Source organism: Corythoichthys intestinalis, chromosome 22, assembly GCF_030265065.1.
Source record: "Corythoichthys intestinalis isolate RoL2023-P3 chromosome 22, ASM3026506v1, whole genome shotgun sequence".
Classification (NCBI taxonomy): domain Eukaryota; kingdom Metazoa; phylum Chordata; class Actinopteri; order Syngnathiformes; family Syngnathidae; genus Corythoichthys; species Corythoichthys intestinalis.
This window is the reverse complement of record NC_080416.1, coordinates 12,024,883-12,044,363: the sequence shown is the minus strand read 5'-3', so window position 1 is coordinate 12,044,363 and position 19,481 is coordinate 12,024,883. Positions and strand designations below refer to the sequence as shown.

The window sequence follows — 19,481 nt, the reverse complement described above, 5'->3', positions numbered from 1 at the left end:
AAACGTTTTTATGATGAAAAACTAAGTGTTCAAATGCAAATTTTTGAGTCTCAAATATTTTTTCGCATTCAAAAACTTTTTTCTATGATTAATTTTTTTCTTTTTTTGATTAATTTTTCTTTTGAAAATATTTGTTTTTTGTACGAAGCAACTTTTTTTTTTAAAATAATGACACAAATGTCTTAGCCAAAATGTGTTTCAAACACAAAACAATATTACTTAATCAAAAAAGTTGCTTCAATCAAATAAATTGACTTCAATAAAAAAATTCAATAAAAAGCTTTCAAATGCATTTTTTTAATTTCAAATGTATTTTTGCATTCAAGCATTTTTTTTATTGAAGTGACTTTTTTTTAATTGAAAATATATTTTGATCGAAGCAATTTTTTTTTATTGAAGCAACTTTTTCTTTTTTGATCGAAAAATGAAGACACATCTACCTCCATATGGCTCCGCCCAGGGGATGCAATTTTTGACTGAGGTAACTACATTGGCATGACATCGGCGGGCGTACCATATTCAATGGATGATGATCTTGGTGAAAAGTATTGCTGTCCTGCCAGCAGCCTGATTTAGAATTCCCCTCTAGATTGATGGGAAACAAAAAAAACGCTAATTTTCAACTTATTATAATAAATATCTTATAAGTTAATTTTATTGCTGACACTGCTTTTCGGGGTTATCAATATGTTGTGCCCCCCCTGCCCCAAAAGTCAAACTCCGCCTATGAAAGTAACTGGTGATAATTTTCATGTTTTTTTTTTTCTCAAAAAAAAAAAAAAAAAAAAAACGAAAAAAAACAGGTCACACAATGTGAAGTTTATAAAGGTTTTTGGGACAATTGGCCCTAGCCCAATTCTTTACCCTAAACTTAACTAGACGCAGGGGTATTGCGGATATTTCGATAACTAGATAACCTTTGCTATGTGTGGAATCCATTTGATGTTGTGAATCAACCGTTAAAGTTGTTAAAATTGCTCCCGTTAGTGCATATGTTACCTTCTGTCTTTTTCGACATGTGTAAGTTTTAAAACTGTTTCATCATTTAAAGATAGATTTAAGTTAAGTTTTGCCGATTTAGGAGCATTTTAGATAAAAAGTTACTCAGGTTTGCTAGGAACGTTCTCTACAACAGAGCCTTCCTGAAAAGTTTACTGCTTTAAGATGGCATTTTTTTCAACTGAATTCTACATACCGTATTGGCCCGAATATAAGACGGTGTTTTTTTGCATTGAAATAACACTGAAATAAGGGGGTCGTCTTATATTCGCCCATTCACGACGCTAGATGGCGCCAGATATCGTTGAAGCGATGTTCTGTCATGACACATCTCAGCTACTCTTTTTAGTTTAACCAGTTTGCATTATTTTATTGCAATGTTTTTCCCTATTCAGATTTGTTTCAAGACTACAGTATCAGTTAGACTTCACTTTGATGGTTAATGCAGTTATTGCAATTTTGTTGTTTTATCACAATAGATTGGTTTATTTACATTTCAAAAACCAGAAGCCATTCATGCACTTTAAATGTTCAGATATTAAGATTTGAATGAGGCAAAATAACATGCTTTTTTTCTCAAATTGTTATAATCATTGGTTTCGGATGTACAGCAATTATTTTCTGTATAAAAATTAATTTGGTGTTCAAAAAGTTTTTTTTCAAACTTGAGTCTTGAAAAAGAGGGGGTCGTCTTATAATCAGGCCCGTCTTATATCCGGGCCAATACGGTACTTTTGACACCTCAAAACGGATTCTCTGCCATTGACGGCCATCTTGCTCTCTGCAGAATTATTTCTACTCACGAGGTCACGTAGGTGTCGCGGCCTCTGAGCTTCTGTTTTCTCCTTGTTCCTCTTCACCTCATTCAACCGCACCAGCTGCAGAGGAAGTTACCCATGATGTCATACACACAATATTTTCAAGGTGTACATTAAGAGGCACAATGTGTTCTATTGGCCTCACTTGTGTTCTGGCCACGAGATAACACCAGCCAATGTCACTCAGTGCTTGAAGGAACGGGACCACCTGCTGCAGTGTGAAGTCATCACTCTGCCTCGTGGCTTTCTATTCATCACTGATTCCCGCTGTTCTGATGTGCATAGAAGTTTTGCTAGGTTTAGACCCAAACAACATTGTAACCCTGCCGCTGTTTATAGCCGGACGAATCGATATGCCTCCTTCTGTGATGTTGTCCTCACCTACTTTTGGTTGTGTATCGATCTGTCTTTGCTGTTCGTCTCCAGAGCGACCGCCTCCAAAGATATCATTATCGACTGCTTAAATGATCGTGTTTCTTTTCAGCGGTGTGACACGTTTGTTTTGGATTTAGATTATTTATTTATTAGACAGCCTGTCATAAAAATGAGATCATTCAGAAAAGAAGCACAACTTGCAGTCAGGCATCTTATGCTATTGTGAATTCTGCGCGATAGAAAGCACTTGACCACGTAGTTCACAAAATTTAAGAAAAAAGTACACATAACCTGCAGATGCTACAAGCCAATGTTGTACTACGGGGCATTTACAGTGGGGCAAATAAGTAAATAGTCAACCACCAATTGTTCAGGTTCTCCTACTTGAAAAAATTAGAGAAGCCTGTAATTGTCAACATGGGTAAACCTCAACCATGAGAGACAGAATGTGGAAAAAAAAACAGAAAATCACCTATTTTGATTTTTAAAGAATTTATTTCCAAATTAGAGTGGAAATTAAGTATTTGGTCACCTACAAACAAGCAAGATTTCTGGCTGTCAAAGAGGTCTAACTTCTTCTAACGAGGCTCCACTAGTTACCTGTATTAATGGCACCTGTTTTAACTCATTATCGGTATAAAAGACACCTGTCCACAACCTCAGTCAGTCACACTCTAAACTCCACTATGGCCAAGACCAAAGAGCTTTCGAAGGACACCAGAGACAAAATTGTAGACCTGCACCAGGCTGGGAAAACTGAATCTGCGATAGGTAAAATGCTAGGTGTAAAGAAATCAACTGTAGGAGCAATTTTTTAAAAATGGAAGACATACAAGACCACTGATAATCTCCCTCGATCTGGGGCTCCATGCAAGATCTCACCCGATGGCGTCAAAATGATAAGAACGGTGAGCAAAAATCCCAGAATCACACGGGGGGGCCTAGTGAATGACCTACAGAGAGCTGGGACCACAGTAACAAAGGCTACTATCAGTAGCACAATGCGCCGCCAGGGACTCAAATCCTGCACTGCCAGATGTGTCCCCCTGCTGAAGCCAGTACACGTCCAGGGCCGTCTGCGGTTCGCTAGAGAGCATTTGGATGATCCAGAAGATGACTGGGAGAATGTGTTATGGTCAGATGAAACCAAAATATAACTTTCTGGTAGAAACACAGGTTCTTGTGTTTGGAGGTGAAAGAATACTGAATTGTATCCGAAGAACACTATACCCACTGTGAAGCATGCGGCTGGAAACATCATGCTTTGGGGCTGTTTTTCAGCAAAGGGAGCAGGATGACGGATCTATGTAAAGGAAAGAATGAATGGGGCCACGTATCGAGAGATTTTGAGTGAAAATCTTCCATCAGCAAGGGCATTGAAGATGAGACGTGGCTGGGTCTTTCAGCATGACAATGATCCCAAACACACAGCCAGGACAACAAAGGAGTGGCTTTGTAAGAAGCATTTCAAGGTCCTGGAGTGGCCTAGCCAGCCTCCAGATTTCAACCCCATAGAAAATCTGTGGAGGGAGTTGAAAGTCTGTGTTGCCCAACGACGGCCCAAAAACATCAGTCCTCTAGAGGAGATCTGCATGGAGGAATGGGTCAAAATACCAGCAACAGTGTGTGAAAAGCTTGTGAAGACTTACAGAAAACGTTTGGCCTCCGTTATTGCCAATAAAGGGTACATAAAGTATTGAGATGAACTTTTGGTATTGACCAAATACTTATTTTCCACCATGATTTGCAAATAAATTCTTTAAAAATCAATGTGATTTTCTGTTTTTTTTTTTTCCACATTCTGTCTCATTATTGAGGTTTACCCATGTTGACAATTACAGGCCTCTCTAATATTTTCAAGTGGGAGAACTTGCACAATTAGTGGTTGACTAAATACTTATTAGCTCCACTGTATTTACCCTTTTAAACGTTTTTTTCTTCTTCAATTGTTTGGATCAATTATCTAAAATATTGGACAAAATGAGACAGTACAAAAAAAATACAATTAAGCGATAGTGATGAGGTAGATATTAGTAACATTTTTATAGACACCATTTTTTTCCCATTGTGGCGTAATTTGTTTAAAAGTTTAAAATATGAGTGTGAATAATTTTATAGTTTTTTTTTTTTATAAACGAAATATTAGACATCAATTAATGATTCTAAGCTAAAAACAACAGACATCTCCAATAATAAATATAATTACTCACCTTCGTTTTATGGCTGGGTTGAAACAGAAGCGGTTGCGCAACATCTGTAAATGGGGGTCTGCAGGGTAAAACGGACAAATTAAAAATAGTTCGGGGGCTTAATGCGCCATGAATCGGCTATGGCAGCATATAGACATATTGTTCTATCAAACTATCTCTTGGCTTAAAATACAGCAGTTTCTTTTAAAGAGGAGTGCAAGAGCAGAAACTGCTTTTTCAGTCTTGTCTGTGTTTTCCGCCATATACAATATACACTGTATGTATATATTGCCAGCTTTGCCAGCTTGTCAGAGTCCGTTTTGTGAGCTGTTTCTTTTGTGAATGCATTTGAATGCATCACACGGGAGGGAGAGCGTGGTCGCACTCTGCTTTTACAAGCAGTCGTCGAGTTGCGATTGAAATAAATCTTAAGAAAACAACAAAGAAAGTCTAACATCGTTACCTGGGATGTTAAAATCGTAGCGCAGTTGCGCACTCACCACTTGGAAAATAACAAAAAGTCATGAAAGTGAAAGCGTGCTTGTGTGACTTACCACGCAGTTCCCTTTCATGGTTTACGTCAGGAGAGGCCGACCCCACCCCGCCACTGGCCGAGCGGTGACCGCTTCACACATCTTCCACCTTCTTCTGTTGTATTTTCCCTTTGCAAATCAGCTCGTTATATTACCGCCAACTAGTGGATTTACCCGTGAAGGAGTGTCAGCGACAACAACTCAAAACAAACAAACAAAAAACTTGCAATGTTACTGGTCGTGCATGTGCATGTAGATGAAAAAAATACTTGCACTGGCTCTAATTTTAGTCACAAAATGCGACCAATACGTCAGTTTGGAGCCGTATCTCCAGGCCACTAAGGGAAACGATTGAATGAAACAAGAAAGCATGATGCTAGTTTGCCTGTAAAAATTCTTCAATAAGCCACTTCATTAAAGCCACAGAGTGAGGCTTATATTCTGAAAAATACGGTAAATAAGAATTTTACTAGCTCTGTCTGCATCTGGTGATGTCTTCCTCCTCATTTATTATCAAACTGATGTGATTGAAGTTACGTTCCTTGAGGAGTACAGCAGATTTCAAACAACATCATTCTCATCTCACCCAGAACTAATTTAGCAGCCATCTCCACGGCAACCGGTAAAGACTTGTCACGGAATCCAAGCAATTGCCGCATTTTTGTCCGTGGAACTTGTATTGCAAATAGACCGTTTGCCAATTTCCTCGCATTGTTTGTGTTACAACATTTCTGTTAAGTCATCAACATCTAGCGATCACAATTCACAGTCACTGTAGACCTTTTTTACACTTGACACATCATCTATTCCCACATGCACAACCTATCCTCAAGATAGTGCAGCTGGTTCGATCTACTACAGTGTTGCCTTGACAAATTTAATCTGTTCTGTGACCACTCTGATAAGTCAAAACTTTGCTATCTTTGCTTTCCCTTCTGACATTAAAAAACATAAATAGCACTCTGTAGTATTGTATTTCGTAAATAAAAACAAAGTAAAACTGCACTCAAACTTTTGCCTTGGGACAATTTTTATGTTGAGTGCTTCACGTTGGGGCAAAACGGGTGTGACATAACTGTCCCATTATTTATGAGCCGGACCATAACCAACCCGATCACGACCTGATTTTGTATGTTTGACTGCAGCGCATTTAACATCACCTTCCCACGGGTTATCATCACTTCAAAGAACCGAAAAGCAGCGATGTTTGTATGCTTCACATGTGATGCGCATTAGCTTGCATGAACACGCTCGTTTCAGAATCAAAAATAAGGTGAGCATGATGAGATGCGCTATAGCATAACTCATTGGCTGCCACTGACGGCGTTAGACGTCAAATCCATTTGAAGCTAAAACTAACTAAACAAAGCCGTAATTTACTACTTAGTAATGCTACAGTGGTATGAAAAAGTATCTGAACCTTTTGGAATTTCTTACATTTCTGCATAAAATCACCATAAAATGTGATGGTCTTTGTTAAAATCACACAGATGTAAAAACAGTGTCTGCTTTGACTAAAACCACCCACTTTTTTACAACATTTATTGGTTTTCATGTTTTAATGAGGATAGCATGCAAGCAATAACGGAAGAGGGGAAAAATAAGTGAACCCTCTGCCTAAGGAGAGCAATTGAAACCAATTTTTACTAGGGGTGTCAAACGATTAAAATTTTTAATCGAGTTAATTACAGCTTAAAAATCGTAATTAATCGCAATAAATTGCATTTCAAACCATCTATAAAATATGCCATATTTTTCTGTAAATTATTGTTGGAATGGAAAGATAAGACAAGATGGATATATCCATTCAACATTCGGTACATAAGTACTGTATTTCTTTATTACAATAAATCAACAAGATGGCATTCCCATTATTAACATTCTGTTTAAGCGATCTATGGATAGAAAGACTTGCAGTTCTTAAAAGATAAAAGTTAGTACAAGTTATAGAAATTTTATATTAAAACCCCTCTTTATGTTCTCGTTTTAATAAAATTTGTAAAATTTTCAATCAAAAAATAAACTAGTAGCCCGCCATTGTTGATGTCAATAATTACTTACACAATGCTCATGGGTGCTGAAGCCTATAAAATTAGTCGCACCCAAGCGCCAGCAGAGGGAGCCAAAACTCCGAAAAACACAAGTACACATTTCACTATGCTGTCATTTTAATCTGTTTGAGCGGGGCATTTGTGCGTTAATTGCGTCAAATATTTTAACGTGATTAATTAAAAATATTAATTACGGCCTGTTAACGCGATAATTTTGACAGCCCTAATTTTTACCAAACAATTTAAGTCAGGTGTGTGCCCAATCACTGATGAGTGGTTTGAAGCTGCCCTGCCCACTATAAAACACACACCTGGTAAGAATAGTCTTGATGAGAAGCGTTGTCAGTTGTGCGTCATGGCTTGGTCAACAGCTGTCTGAAGACCTGCAATCAAGGATTGTGGATTTGTATAAAGCTGGGAAAGGATACAAAACCCATCTCTTAAAGTCGATGTTGATGGATCGACAGTCAGAGAAGTTGTCTACAAATAGAGTTTTGCACTGTTGCTTCCTCACAAGGAGTGGCCGTCCACCAAAGATGATGCCACGAGTTCAGCGCAGAATACTTAGAGGAGTAGTGTCTGCTAAAGACTTACAGAAATCCCTGGCACAGTTCAATATCTCTGTGCACACATTAACTACAGTGCCCTCCATAATTATTGGCACCCCTGGTTAAGATGTGTTTTTTAGCTTCTAATATATATATTTTTTTCAAAATAATATGGGACCTTAATGGAAAAAAGAGAAAAATCCAACCTTCAATTTAAATTCATGTATTCAGTGGGGAAAAATCCCACAAAAAGAAAAAATTATTTGACATCAAATAATGTGTGTCACAATTATTAGCACCCCTGGTGTTAATACTTTGTATAACCCCCTTTTGCCAACAAAACAAGGTCTGGGGACTGAGATGGCCATGGGAGGAGCTTGATTTTGTGTCAGGCAACTGTTGCCTGGGACCGTGTGCTTTGGTCAGATGAGACCAAGATTGAGCTTTTTGGAACCAAACACTAAGTGGGTCTGGCGTGCCACGAAAGATGCGCATGCTGAAAAGCACCTCATACCCCCTGTGAAGTATGGGGGTGGGTCAGTAATGCTGTGGGGCTGTTTCGCTTCCAAAGGCCCTGGGAACCTTGTTAGGGTGCATGGCATCATGAATGCTTTGAAATACCAGGACATTTTAAATCAAAATCTATTGCCCTCTGCCCGAAAGCTGAAGATGGGTCGTCACTGGGTCTTTCAGCAAGACGATGACCCTAAACATATGGCCAAATCTACACAGAAATGGTTCACCAGACACAAAATGCTAATGCTAATAATTGTGACATACATTATCTGATGTCAAATGATTATTTCTTTATGTGGGATTTTTCCCCCACTGAATAAATGCACTTGTATTGAAGGTTGGATTTTTCTCTTTTTTTTCCATTAAGGTCCCATATTATTTGAATTTTAAAAAATTATTAGAAGCTAAAAAACACATCTTAACCAGGGGTTCCATAATTATTGAGGGCACTGCATATGTAAAACTATGGCCAAGAATGTTGTTCATGGGAGGACTCGACAAAGGACGCCACTGCTGAACACACCTGAATCAAATAATCAGGATCATTATCAGGCTCCTGCAGCGCATGCTGATGAGTTGTTCATTTAATTCAGGTGTGTTAACGGAGGGAGACATAGAAAACTAGCTGGATAGTGGCTCTCGAGGACCGGACTTGGGCACCCCTGGTCTGAGCACTAACAGGCTGACCCCTCACCTCTTCATTCTCTGCAGCAATGCTGATAACAAGTCACATGACATTTCGGAAGGAAAATGACAAGCAGTACTCAATTTGGACATTTAGGGATGTACGTAGTTTCTAAGGGGTGTACTCACTTTTGTTGCCGGGGTTTAGATATCAATGGCTATATTTTGAGGGGAAAATAAACTATCGTATAAGCTTCACAAAGACGACTTTTCATTGTGTCAAAGTGTCATCTTGTCAGTGTTGTCCCATGAAAAGATATACTAAAATATCTGTAGAAATGCGAGGGGTGTACTCGCTTTGTGATACACTGTAAGCTCAAACAAACTTACCTTAGGTTGGTCTTAACAGGGAGCAGCTTGATTCATCCTTGTTAAAGGAGTTATGTCATATTAATTGTTGCCACTAAAATGCAAACACTTTCCAAAAAAAACCCAAAAAACATTACAACGCCAATCTAATTAAACTAATCCTCCAAGCAGCAACATTTGATTTGAAGCTTTTTTCTAATCGAATTACTCGACTTAATCGATTAATCGTTGCAACACTATAGTCAATCCCGCATGTCACTAACACAGATTGTCTTAATTATTTCTCACAATCTAATGAAATAGGAACCAGATGATCAACTCATTGGCTGCCCTTGACGGTGATAGACGTCCAATCCATTTGAAGTGGCAGACGCTGGCAGCGATCATTCGCCATTCACCGTTAATGGCACTGAAACGTATAATTTGCAGCTAACCATATTTTACTGTGAGAGCGCTCACCACATTTTCCGTCAGGCATAATTCGCACACACAAAATGACCACAAGTACTTCCTGACCTCTATACAGCAAGACGGTCGTGGTAAATAAATGACACACTTCACTAAAAAAACCGAACGTTTCAACCTGAGTCGGCCTGCGACAACTGCTTATCTTCCCATCAACAGATTGACTGTTCAATTGCGCTAAAGTGCCGCAAAGCCCCCACTTCCTGTCACGGTCCAAACTGGCACGTTCACGTGATTTGTCATTTTTAGAAGTCTTTTATGTTCATGTTGTGGATGTGACCTGAATGCATTCAAGCACTATGGTATTTTGTTTGAAAACTCACAAATTACACCAGAAGGAAATGCAGTTTAAAAGGCTTGAGAGACTTTATTTTCTTTTAAGACATTAATTTTAATTGTTGCACTTTAATTTTGGAGCTCCACTGGCATTTAGAAAATATAACAATTGTTCCATTTTTTCAAAATGTGATCTCGGGAGTAGCCTAATCTTCATTATGATCAAATTGCATTTTATCGGCTGGAAGTTCATCTCGGAAGCCTTTGAGTAATACTAATTATATTTGGACAAAATGTTCCTCTGGGCAATTGTTTCTGTATGGAGAATGGCCATGTGCTGCTGGATGCTGACATCCTCATGCGTGTTCTCAGGGAAACTAATGTTCTTTAAAAAAACTGATGTACAGAGGTGCTTTGTTTATCTTGGAAGGTTCCATTGTAAAAATAACCTGCAATTGATTTACAATTATCTTTTAAAGTGTGTACGACAGGATTAAAAAAAAAAAGTCTTAAACAGCATTATTATGTGAATTACAATCATATTTTGAGACAATTCGACTATATACAACAATCTGGCAAAGCGCAGATAGCGAGAAATTTATAGCCAAACCTACCATTATAGGGCTCTAGTGTCCCCAAAAGGAGGATGACGTTGGCAGGGTCATGGTTTCATCTGATTTAGAATTTAGCCCATTGAGGGGGAATTATTCAGGGAGACGAGGCTCAGGGCCAATCTGTAGGGGGCCTATTTTCAAAAACTTAAAATTCAAATATTTTCAAAACCAAAGCCGCTAGCGACCTAAAACCAAAACAGAAACCTCCCTTAGACATATATGAGTCTCCATGAGCAGCGACATAAAAAAATTCAAAGTCGTTCCCTAATACAATCCCGACTAATTATTTTTTTATACAACAAAAGATGCTAGATCCACAAAAATCACCAAATGCAGAGATAATCACCTATATTTAACATATGTTTTTGCTCAAAATAGCTTTTTTTTTTTTTTTTTTTAATGTATTTTTTTTTTTAATGTATTGCAAGTTTTCAACAGCTAATAAATCACTCAATTTTCACATCAGAAACTTAATACTTGAGGAAATCATGCAGAATCATCTTAATTTTATCAACAAAAGCAAAATTTGCATTTTTCTCTGTGTACAATCACACCTTATTTCGGTTAAATTCTGCTATTGTGTAGAGATACAAAATCCAACAAGGCGGCCGTCACAAAACAGCTTTTTAAGTAGAAAATTCTTGCAAATAAATGCTTAAATCGCGGAATTTCTCTATATATGAACGTGAAACAGTCTAGGTTGTTGGTTGAAAGCAAAAAACGGGCAGTTATCATTCATTTTACTTAAATATTCCAAGCCAAAGTTACGGTTTTGTTTATCCAACATGGCAGCCGTCACGAAACAGAGCTTTTAAGTAGAAAATTCTTGCAAATAAATGCTTAAATTGCAGAATTTCTATATATATATATATAGATATATATATATGAACGTGAAACAGTCTAGGTTGTTGGTTGAAAGCAAAAAACGGGCAGTTATCGTTCACTTTACGTAACTATTCCAAGCCAAAGTTAAGGTATTGGTTAATCCAACACGGTGGCCGTCACGAAAAAAAAGTTGAAAATTTTTGCAAATAAAGGCTTAAATCGCGGAATATCTGTAGATATGAACATAAAACAGTCTAGACTCTGTCTAAAGCAAAAAAACGGGCAGTTATCGTTCATTTTACGAAAATATTTCAAGCCAAAATTAGGCTATTTTGTAATGCAACATGGCGTCTGTCACGAAACAAAGACCTTTTTAAGTTGAAAATTCTTGCAAATAAAGGCTTAAATCGCGGAATATCTGTAGATATGAACGTAAAACAGTCTAGACTGTTGGTCAAAAGCAAAAAACGGGCAGTTATCATTCATTTTACGTAAATATTTCCAGCCAAAATTACTGTGTTGTGTAATGCAACATGGTGTCCGTCACAAAACAAAGAGCTTTTTAAGTTGAAAATTCTTGTAAATAAATGCTTAAATCGCGGAATATCTGCAGATATGAACGTAAAACATTCTAGACTTGGTTAAAAGGAAAAAAAAAAAAAAACGGGCAGTTATTCATTTTACATAAATATTTCAAGCTTAAGTTAGGCTATTTTTTTCCCATTCATTTCATTGTATTCACAAAGTTTCAAATTGCATGCATGGTGCGAAAAATATAATACTAATTACTAGAAATGTCCCGATCGATCGGCATCCCGATCATGTCATTTTCAAAGTATCGGAATCGGCAAAAAAATATCAGACATGCCTATTTTTTAATTAAATCGTTTTCTAATTGTATTTAACGTTACAGACATAATGTGTTACACTCTTCCAGAGTCTTTAGTTTAAGCTTAAGGTAGGCTTATCAAATTTATCGCGTTAATGGCGAGAATTAATATTTTTACATTTATCACGTTACAATATTTAACGCAATTAACGCATGTGCTGCACGACCCACTCACAATTCAACTCAAAAAACATTGTCGCGTTCAATCTATAATGGCGCCGTTTTACCCATCCAGTATATAGAGCTAAAAGGCAGCATAAAATGAGTAGAGTGAATTTTGGCAGCCTTTGGAACCTTTTTTTAAATGGCTAAAGCCTTACAATCCCTCTCCCGACGATTAGAATAATCGTGGGAAGCAATGTGGGATAGAAAGGTAGTAGTTGATCTTTATCTTAACACCCATGTTATTTCCCAACACAGAGAAGATATATCAATTGGTACTAGGCCTGAATGATATTGGAAAAAACTATTGCTGCGATTTTTTGGGGGTTTGCGATATTATATTGCAATATTAAAAAAAAAAAAATATATATATATATATACATATATATATATATATATATATATATATTTTTTTTTTTTTTAATTTCACTAGATGACTTGAATAGCTGTTTGGAAAGACTTTGGATGACTCACAATGACCAGTGTACAGTGATCCTTCGTTTTTCGTGGTTAATGGGGACCGCGATAAGTGAAAGACCGCGAAGTTGCGCACCCCGCCCCCCAAATTTTTATTTTTTTTGTGTGTGTGCTCAATGTATTTATTCAGATTTAGCATTGGAAAGAGATACATATTAGGAGTTTTTTTTCTCACTTTTTCCCCAAAGTATTATTTAAAAAAAAAAAAAATATATATATATATTAATAAATGGTTTTAAGCACTTCAAATGTAAAAATTATGATCATCAGTTTTAAACATAACTGTCCAACCAAATCATTTTTGAACAAGAATAAAGTACAGTAGTAGAAAAATGCTTGGCTTTATTAAATACTTCTGTTTATCTACCTTAGCTGTGACTCTTAGTGGACATGTAGAAATTACAAACTCCTCCTGATCACTTCTGGCATTTAATTTATATGTCTCAAACGTCTCCACACACACACACACATTCATTCCAAAGCGGGTTCCTTGCAGAAACTGTTTAACAAGTTCAACGATGATTGACAGCTGCTGCGCTGTGATGTCCGCTTCTTTGGCAAGATCAAAGATACCAGCATCGTTAACTTTAATAAGCAAGTGCTGCAGTGACTGTGAGGTTCAAAGAACGTGTGAGGCTCTGCGCAGAGCAGAAAGCAGGGCGTATGTGGATTAAAAAAAAAAAAAAACTATCGCACGTACTTGCGATGGGACTATTGCCCACGCACATATCGCGATGGCGATGTTTAAACGATATATCGTTCAGGCTTAATTGGTACCACGACGCACAGTTATGGTTGCACTTCCCATCTTGCATTTGGGCAGAATAGTTAAATGGCTACAGTATCATTTACTGAAAGCTCAACAAATACACTAGATGGCAATATTTAGTCACAATTTACAAATTCACATTTATCCTTTAAGAATTACAAGTCTATCCGTGGATCCCTCTCACAGAAAGAATGTTAATAATGTAAATGCCATCTTGAGGATTTATTGTCATAATAAACAAATACAGTACTTATGTACTGTATGTTGAATGTATATATTCGTCTGAGTTTTATTCATTTTTTTCTTAATGCATTGCCAAAATGTATATGATAGGGAATGATTGGAATTGAATCAACCCTACTAATTACCTTGAATCCTCGACAAAATCACTCTCGAGACAGTCCTGCTTGCTTGTATGCATTAAAACCTTCGTCCTATTTCCACCTAAATCCGGCGTGCATTTGAGTTTATCATAGTGAATAGTGAAAGCCACCTCAACGCTCTATGGCTTGGCCCCCTACGGGTAAGCATGGTACACTGTAGGAGTGGTCTTGTCAACTGAGGCTGGAGTCTATGTTCTGACCTTTGACCTCATTACCATAAAATGTAATCACCTCTACCTATTCATATTACTAACATATCCTGCAAGTTTGGTAATAATTACTTAATAAGCTGCCATTAAGAGTCGTCGGCGTCCAATGCATTTGAAATCGAAATCAGATTGATTTAGACATCTATTGCTGTCAGTGGCCCTGAAAGATGATCATTCACTGCCAACTACTCTCTTGACATTAACACAAAATAGAGCTGACTTGCAGCGATATAAATTCCATTATTCAATTCTTTTTGCATTATTGATGTTTTAGCCATATTGAACCAAGCAGCTTTTCTGTGTGACAATAAATTCAATTGATAGTTTTACGGTTACCATCACACTTTTTCTTTTTACTATTGCTGGGGTCGCTCTCTGCTGACATCGCAAAAAAAAGACAAAATGGTTACATTCAAATCAGCTGTTATAAAATATGAATTACGGATATCTTAGCTTACTTAAGCTTTCATTGTCACGGTTTCACAGCTCGTTATTGATGCGCCCACCACATCCTGTTTTAAAAGTGCAAGCGGAGGTTTTGAACACTTTAGTGACAAGCGGACCATCGAGACCTTTGTTATTGCGGAACATAAAGTGATAACCATCTTTCACTGTTGACGCCGATAGACGTCCAATCGGTTTTGACTGGGAGGATTTGTAACGGCGTTCACCATCTTTCACGTGTTTGTTCATGCACTGCAAATGAATGCGTTCTTTTCTTCGACACAAAAATTGAATCAAACTAATGCTAAAGATTACAGAGGATTTGTTTGTTGTCCACCAGCCATGAATAATGTCATTCATTTAGCTTAGTGGATCCATGAGGTCTAGTATTGTAGGTGTAGATATTTCAGTTAAAAGTTACAAAAGTTACTCTTAACTAAATAGGTCAACTCCAACACTGTAATGTTGAGAAATATACAGTAATATTTATTATGTTGTTCATTTAACCCTTTTTACACCTGAGCCTAATTTGTATGGCTTTGATGTTGCCTTTACAGTGGGGCAAATAAGTATTTAGCCAACCACCAATTGTGCAAGTTCTCCTACTTGAAAAGATTAGAGAGGCCTGTAATTGTCAACATGGGTAAACCTCAACCGTGAGAGACAGAATGAGGAAGAAAATACAGAAAATCACATTGTTTGATTTTTAAAGAATTTATTTCCAAATTAGAGTGGAAATTAAGTATTTGGTCACCTACAAACAAGCAAGATTTCTGGCTGTCAAAGAGGTCTAACTTCTAATGAGGTCTAACGAGGCTCCACTCCTTACCTGTATTAATGCCACCTGTTTTAACTCATTATCGGTATAAAAGACACCTGTCCACGACCTCAGTCAGTCACACTCCAAACTCCTCTACGGCCAAGACCAAAGAGCTTTCGAAGGACACCAGAGACAAAATTGTAGACCTGCACCAGGCTGGGAAGACTGAATCTGCAATAGGTAAAACACTTGGTGTAAAGAAATCAACTGTGTGAGCAATTATTAGAAAATGGAAGACATACAAGACCACTGATAATCTCCCTCAATCTGGGGCTCCATGCAAGATCTCACCCCGTGGCGTCAAAATGATAACAAGAATGGTGAGCAAAAATCCCAAAACGACACAGGGGGACTTAGTGAATGACTTACAGAGAGCTGGTACCACAGTAACTAAAGTTACTATCAGTAACACAATACGCCGCCAGGGACTCAAATCCTGCACTGCCAGAGGTGTCACCCTGCTGAAGAAAGTACACGTCCAGGTCCATCTGCGGTTCGCTAGAGAGCATTTGGATGATCCAGAAGAGGACTGGGAGAATGTGTTATGGTCAGATGAAACCAAAATAGAACTTTTTGGTAGAAACACAGGTTCTCGTGTTTGGAGGAGAAAGAATACCCACTGTGAAGCATGGGGGTGGAAACATCATGCTTTGGGGCTGTTTTTCTGCAAAGGGACCAGGACGACTGATCTGTGTAAAGGAAAGAATGAATGGGGCCATGTATCGAGAAATTTTGAGTGAAAATCTCCTTCCATCAGCAAGGGCATTGAAGATGAGACGTGGCCTTTACGTGGCCTTGCCATACTGAAAGACATGGGGTCTTTCAGTATGACAATGATCCCAAACACACAGCCAGGGCAACAAAGGAGTGGCTTCGTAAGAAGCATTTCAAGGTCCTGGAATGGCCTAGCAAGTCTCCAGATCTCAACCCCATAGAAAATCTGTGGAGGGAGTTGAAAGTCCGTGTTGCCCAACGACAGCCTCAAAATATCAGTGCTCTAGAGGAGATCTGCATAGAGGAAGGGGCCAAAATACCAGCAACAGTGTGTGAAAAGCTTGTGAAGAGTTACAGAAAACGTTTGGCCTCCGTTATTGCCAACAAAGGGTACATAACAAAGTATTGAGATGAACTTTTGGCATTAACCAAAATTTTCCACCATGATTTGCAAATAAATTATTTAAAAATCAAACAATGTGATTTTCTGTTTGTCTTTCCACATTCTGTCTCTCATGGTTGAGATTTACCCATGTTGACAATTACAGGCCTCTCTAATATTTTCAAGTTGGAGAACTTGCACAATTAGTGGTTGACTAAATACTCATCTGCCCCACTGTATATTTCAAAGAAAAAAAATGTTCACACTGGCCTTTTTGGGATACCATAACCTTCATGTCCAAACTTTTCTTCACTGACCAATTATAATCAAACCTTTGGACCCAAAAAGACAAAAAAAAAAATCTTTTGTCAAAATTTGTAATTAGACATGTGCCGATTACCTATTTCAAGTTATATCGTAGTATGAAAACGTCACTGTTCAAAACCACAAAAATTTTCCATCATACCGTCCCTACGGTATTAGCTTTTTTTTTTTTTTTTTTTTTTTTTTTTTTTAAAAACCTGTACTGTTCAGCTGCTTGACACGTAGAATGAAGATCTGAGTGTCCCATTGATCTGAACAGTTTTAATGTATCATATGGGAGTATGACATACATCCCTTTTGATCATCCAAAATACCTCGTTTATTTGGAGAAAGCAGAGAACAGGAAGAGGTTATTGGGGAACAAAAGAGAGAGAGAGACTGAAAAACCACAAACAATTACAAGAAATACAGTCCCTGACAAAAGTCTTGTCGCTTATCCATTTTGTAGAAACAATTGCTAATAACCTGACTTTTAAAAAAATATTTTTACAGGATATTTTTTTAAATGTATTTATTCCCCCAATTGCTAAATGGAATATGAAACATTAAAAATGCATTTATTCAGTACGACAGGGCTAAATGACTGCATAGTTGTCAAAACTGCTGACTTCTTAAACCTCCAAAATGTTATTTTATGCCACCGGAGTTAGTCCAGCTTTTGTCATTTCCCTGCCCCGGCTTCTGAGACGGAGAAAAGAGTGTAAACAAAACAGGAGGGTGAGAGCTAGGTGACATGCAAACCTGAACCGAGCTTCTCTTTCAAGTCTCTTCTTCGCCTTTTGAAAACGAAAAATCACACAAAACTACCCCGACTCATGTCACACACAGCGGTGGGATGATAGTCTTCACCGATCGGCCAGCGCCCATCGTATTGTAGCCTACATGGAACAATAGATGGAAATTGTATGTCACATCACAGTCTGTTAAATTTAACTTTCCATCTCTAAATAATTTGAAAATTTACACTGTCGTTGCTTGCAAAGCGTTAAAGTACTGCGTGTGTTGTCGTGACAAGCCAGTGGCAGGGGTGGGGTGGGGGGGCTTATAATGATCCGTTGTCCCCTGGCCCCTGCAAGTCTGTTGACAGCCCTGTGGCTATTCTTTGCGGTGAACAGAATCTTTTGGAAATCCAAAAAGCCTCACACCACCCTCCCTAGTGTAGCAACAAAAGCCTGCAGCACATTGGGCTGGCGTGACACAAAAAATAAAATTAATTCGCCAAATCAGCTGAATCCGCAGTCCTTCTGCATACTATAGTAATGGCTGTATTGATTATTAGTCCGCTGACGTCACATTCGCCTTCTTCCTCAATCCAGACTCTGGCCGGAAGTCGCTCATTTTCATGGTGCGGGATTCAAAAAAATTGAATAAATATATCGACCGCCTCCACACACATCCGGTCCACTTCCTTCAGGAGAATAAAATACTGCGTGTAATACAAAATAAACATGCTTTTTTTGCGTCACAGGCACTTTAAGAGTGAGTCACACTAACTAAAGTGCAATGAACATTTTGTGGGTGTTTGCATCTTGACTCAATTGACTTTTGATTGAATCAACGACAATTGCATTATACTTCGCATCCTTCCATATATTTGCTTCAATATAAACATTTGACTTGATTTATGGAATGAACTCATCCACCTGTAAGATGTTGGTTATCTATTTGTGTATGGTGCACTCTGTGGGGTGTTTAAGCTCAGCTAGAACGCTGTCATGTAGAAGGTGTGGAATTAGAATGCAGCAGCCCACTGCTTCGGTCTAGTCGGATATGATTAATGGTGTCATGTTGAAGAGCAAGGGCAAGCAAAGGCTTTTAAGCATGGTATAAAAACAATAGCAGATTGGAGGAAGATCCCCTATATGTGGAGGTTGAATAATCTGTATTCATGTACGTTATATAAGAGGATTTTAATCCTTTTAGATGTACCGGAAAAGTGTATTGTCACGCTTATGCCAAGAATACTCTCAGGACGGATCATTATCTTTCTGTCAATCTCCATCAACTGTTGTATTATCCTCACCTCTTGCGCTCTTCACGTCAATCATACTCTCGATTTGTGTTTTCTTCGTGAACAGGATGGCTCCAGGGCGAGCAGAGACAGGAAGAAGACTGTGTCCTTTAGCAGCAGCCTATCAGAAAAGAAGATCAGCGGTGCGGCCGACTGTATCCACAAAATGGTAAATGTTGACGTACAACAATGCGTAAAGTAGTGTTGCACCGATACCATCTTTTGGTAGATTCTATACCGATTAGGGTTCCGATCATGTTTTTTTGCTCCCGATCCGATCGTTTTAGTTTGAGTATCTGCCGATCCCGATATTTCCCGATCCGATTGCTTTTTTTTTTTGCTCCCTATTCAATTCCAATCATTCCTAATAATTTTTCCCGATCATATACAGTATATATTTTAATTAAATTGTTTTCTAATTGTATTTAACATTACAGACATAATATGTTACACTCATCCAGTCTTTAGTTTAGGCTAAAGGTAGGGTTATCAAAAATATCCCGATAACGGCGACAATTAAATTTATTAAAAAATGTGTCACGTTAAAATATTTAACACTATTAATATACAGTTGTGGTCAAAAGTTTACATACACTTGTGAAGAACATAATGTCATGGCTCTCTTGAGTTTCCAGTTATTTCTACAACTCTGATTTTTCTCCGATAGAGTGATTGGAACAGAAACTTCTTTGTCA

General features: G+C 37.9%; 1 protein-coding gene across 3 annotated transcripts in view; it reads left to right on the top strand.

Moving 5' to 3' along the window:
* The window catches only part of LOC130910306 (inactive phospholipase C-like protein 2), a 114,308-nt gene that overhangs the window by 62,421 nt on the left and 32,406 nt on the right, over positions 1 to 19,481 (top strand). For all 3 annotated transcript variants that reach the window (XM_057827488.1, XM_057827487.1, XM_057827489.1), the window contains exon 3: positions 18,854 to 18,955. In XM_057827488.1, coding sequence (XP_057683471.1) covers positions 18,854 to 18,955 — 102 coding nt within the window. The remainder of the gene's footprint in view (positions 1 to 18,853; positions 18,956 to 19,481) is intronic.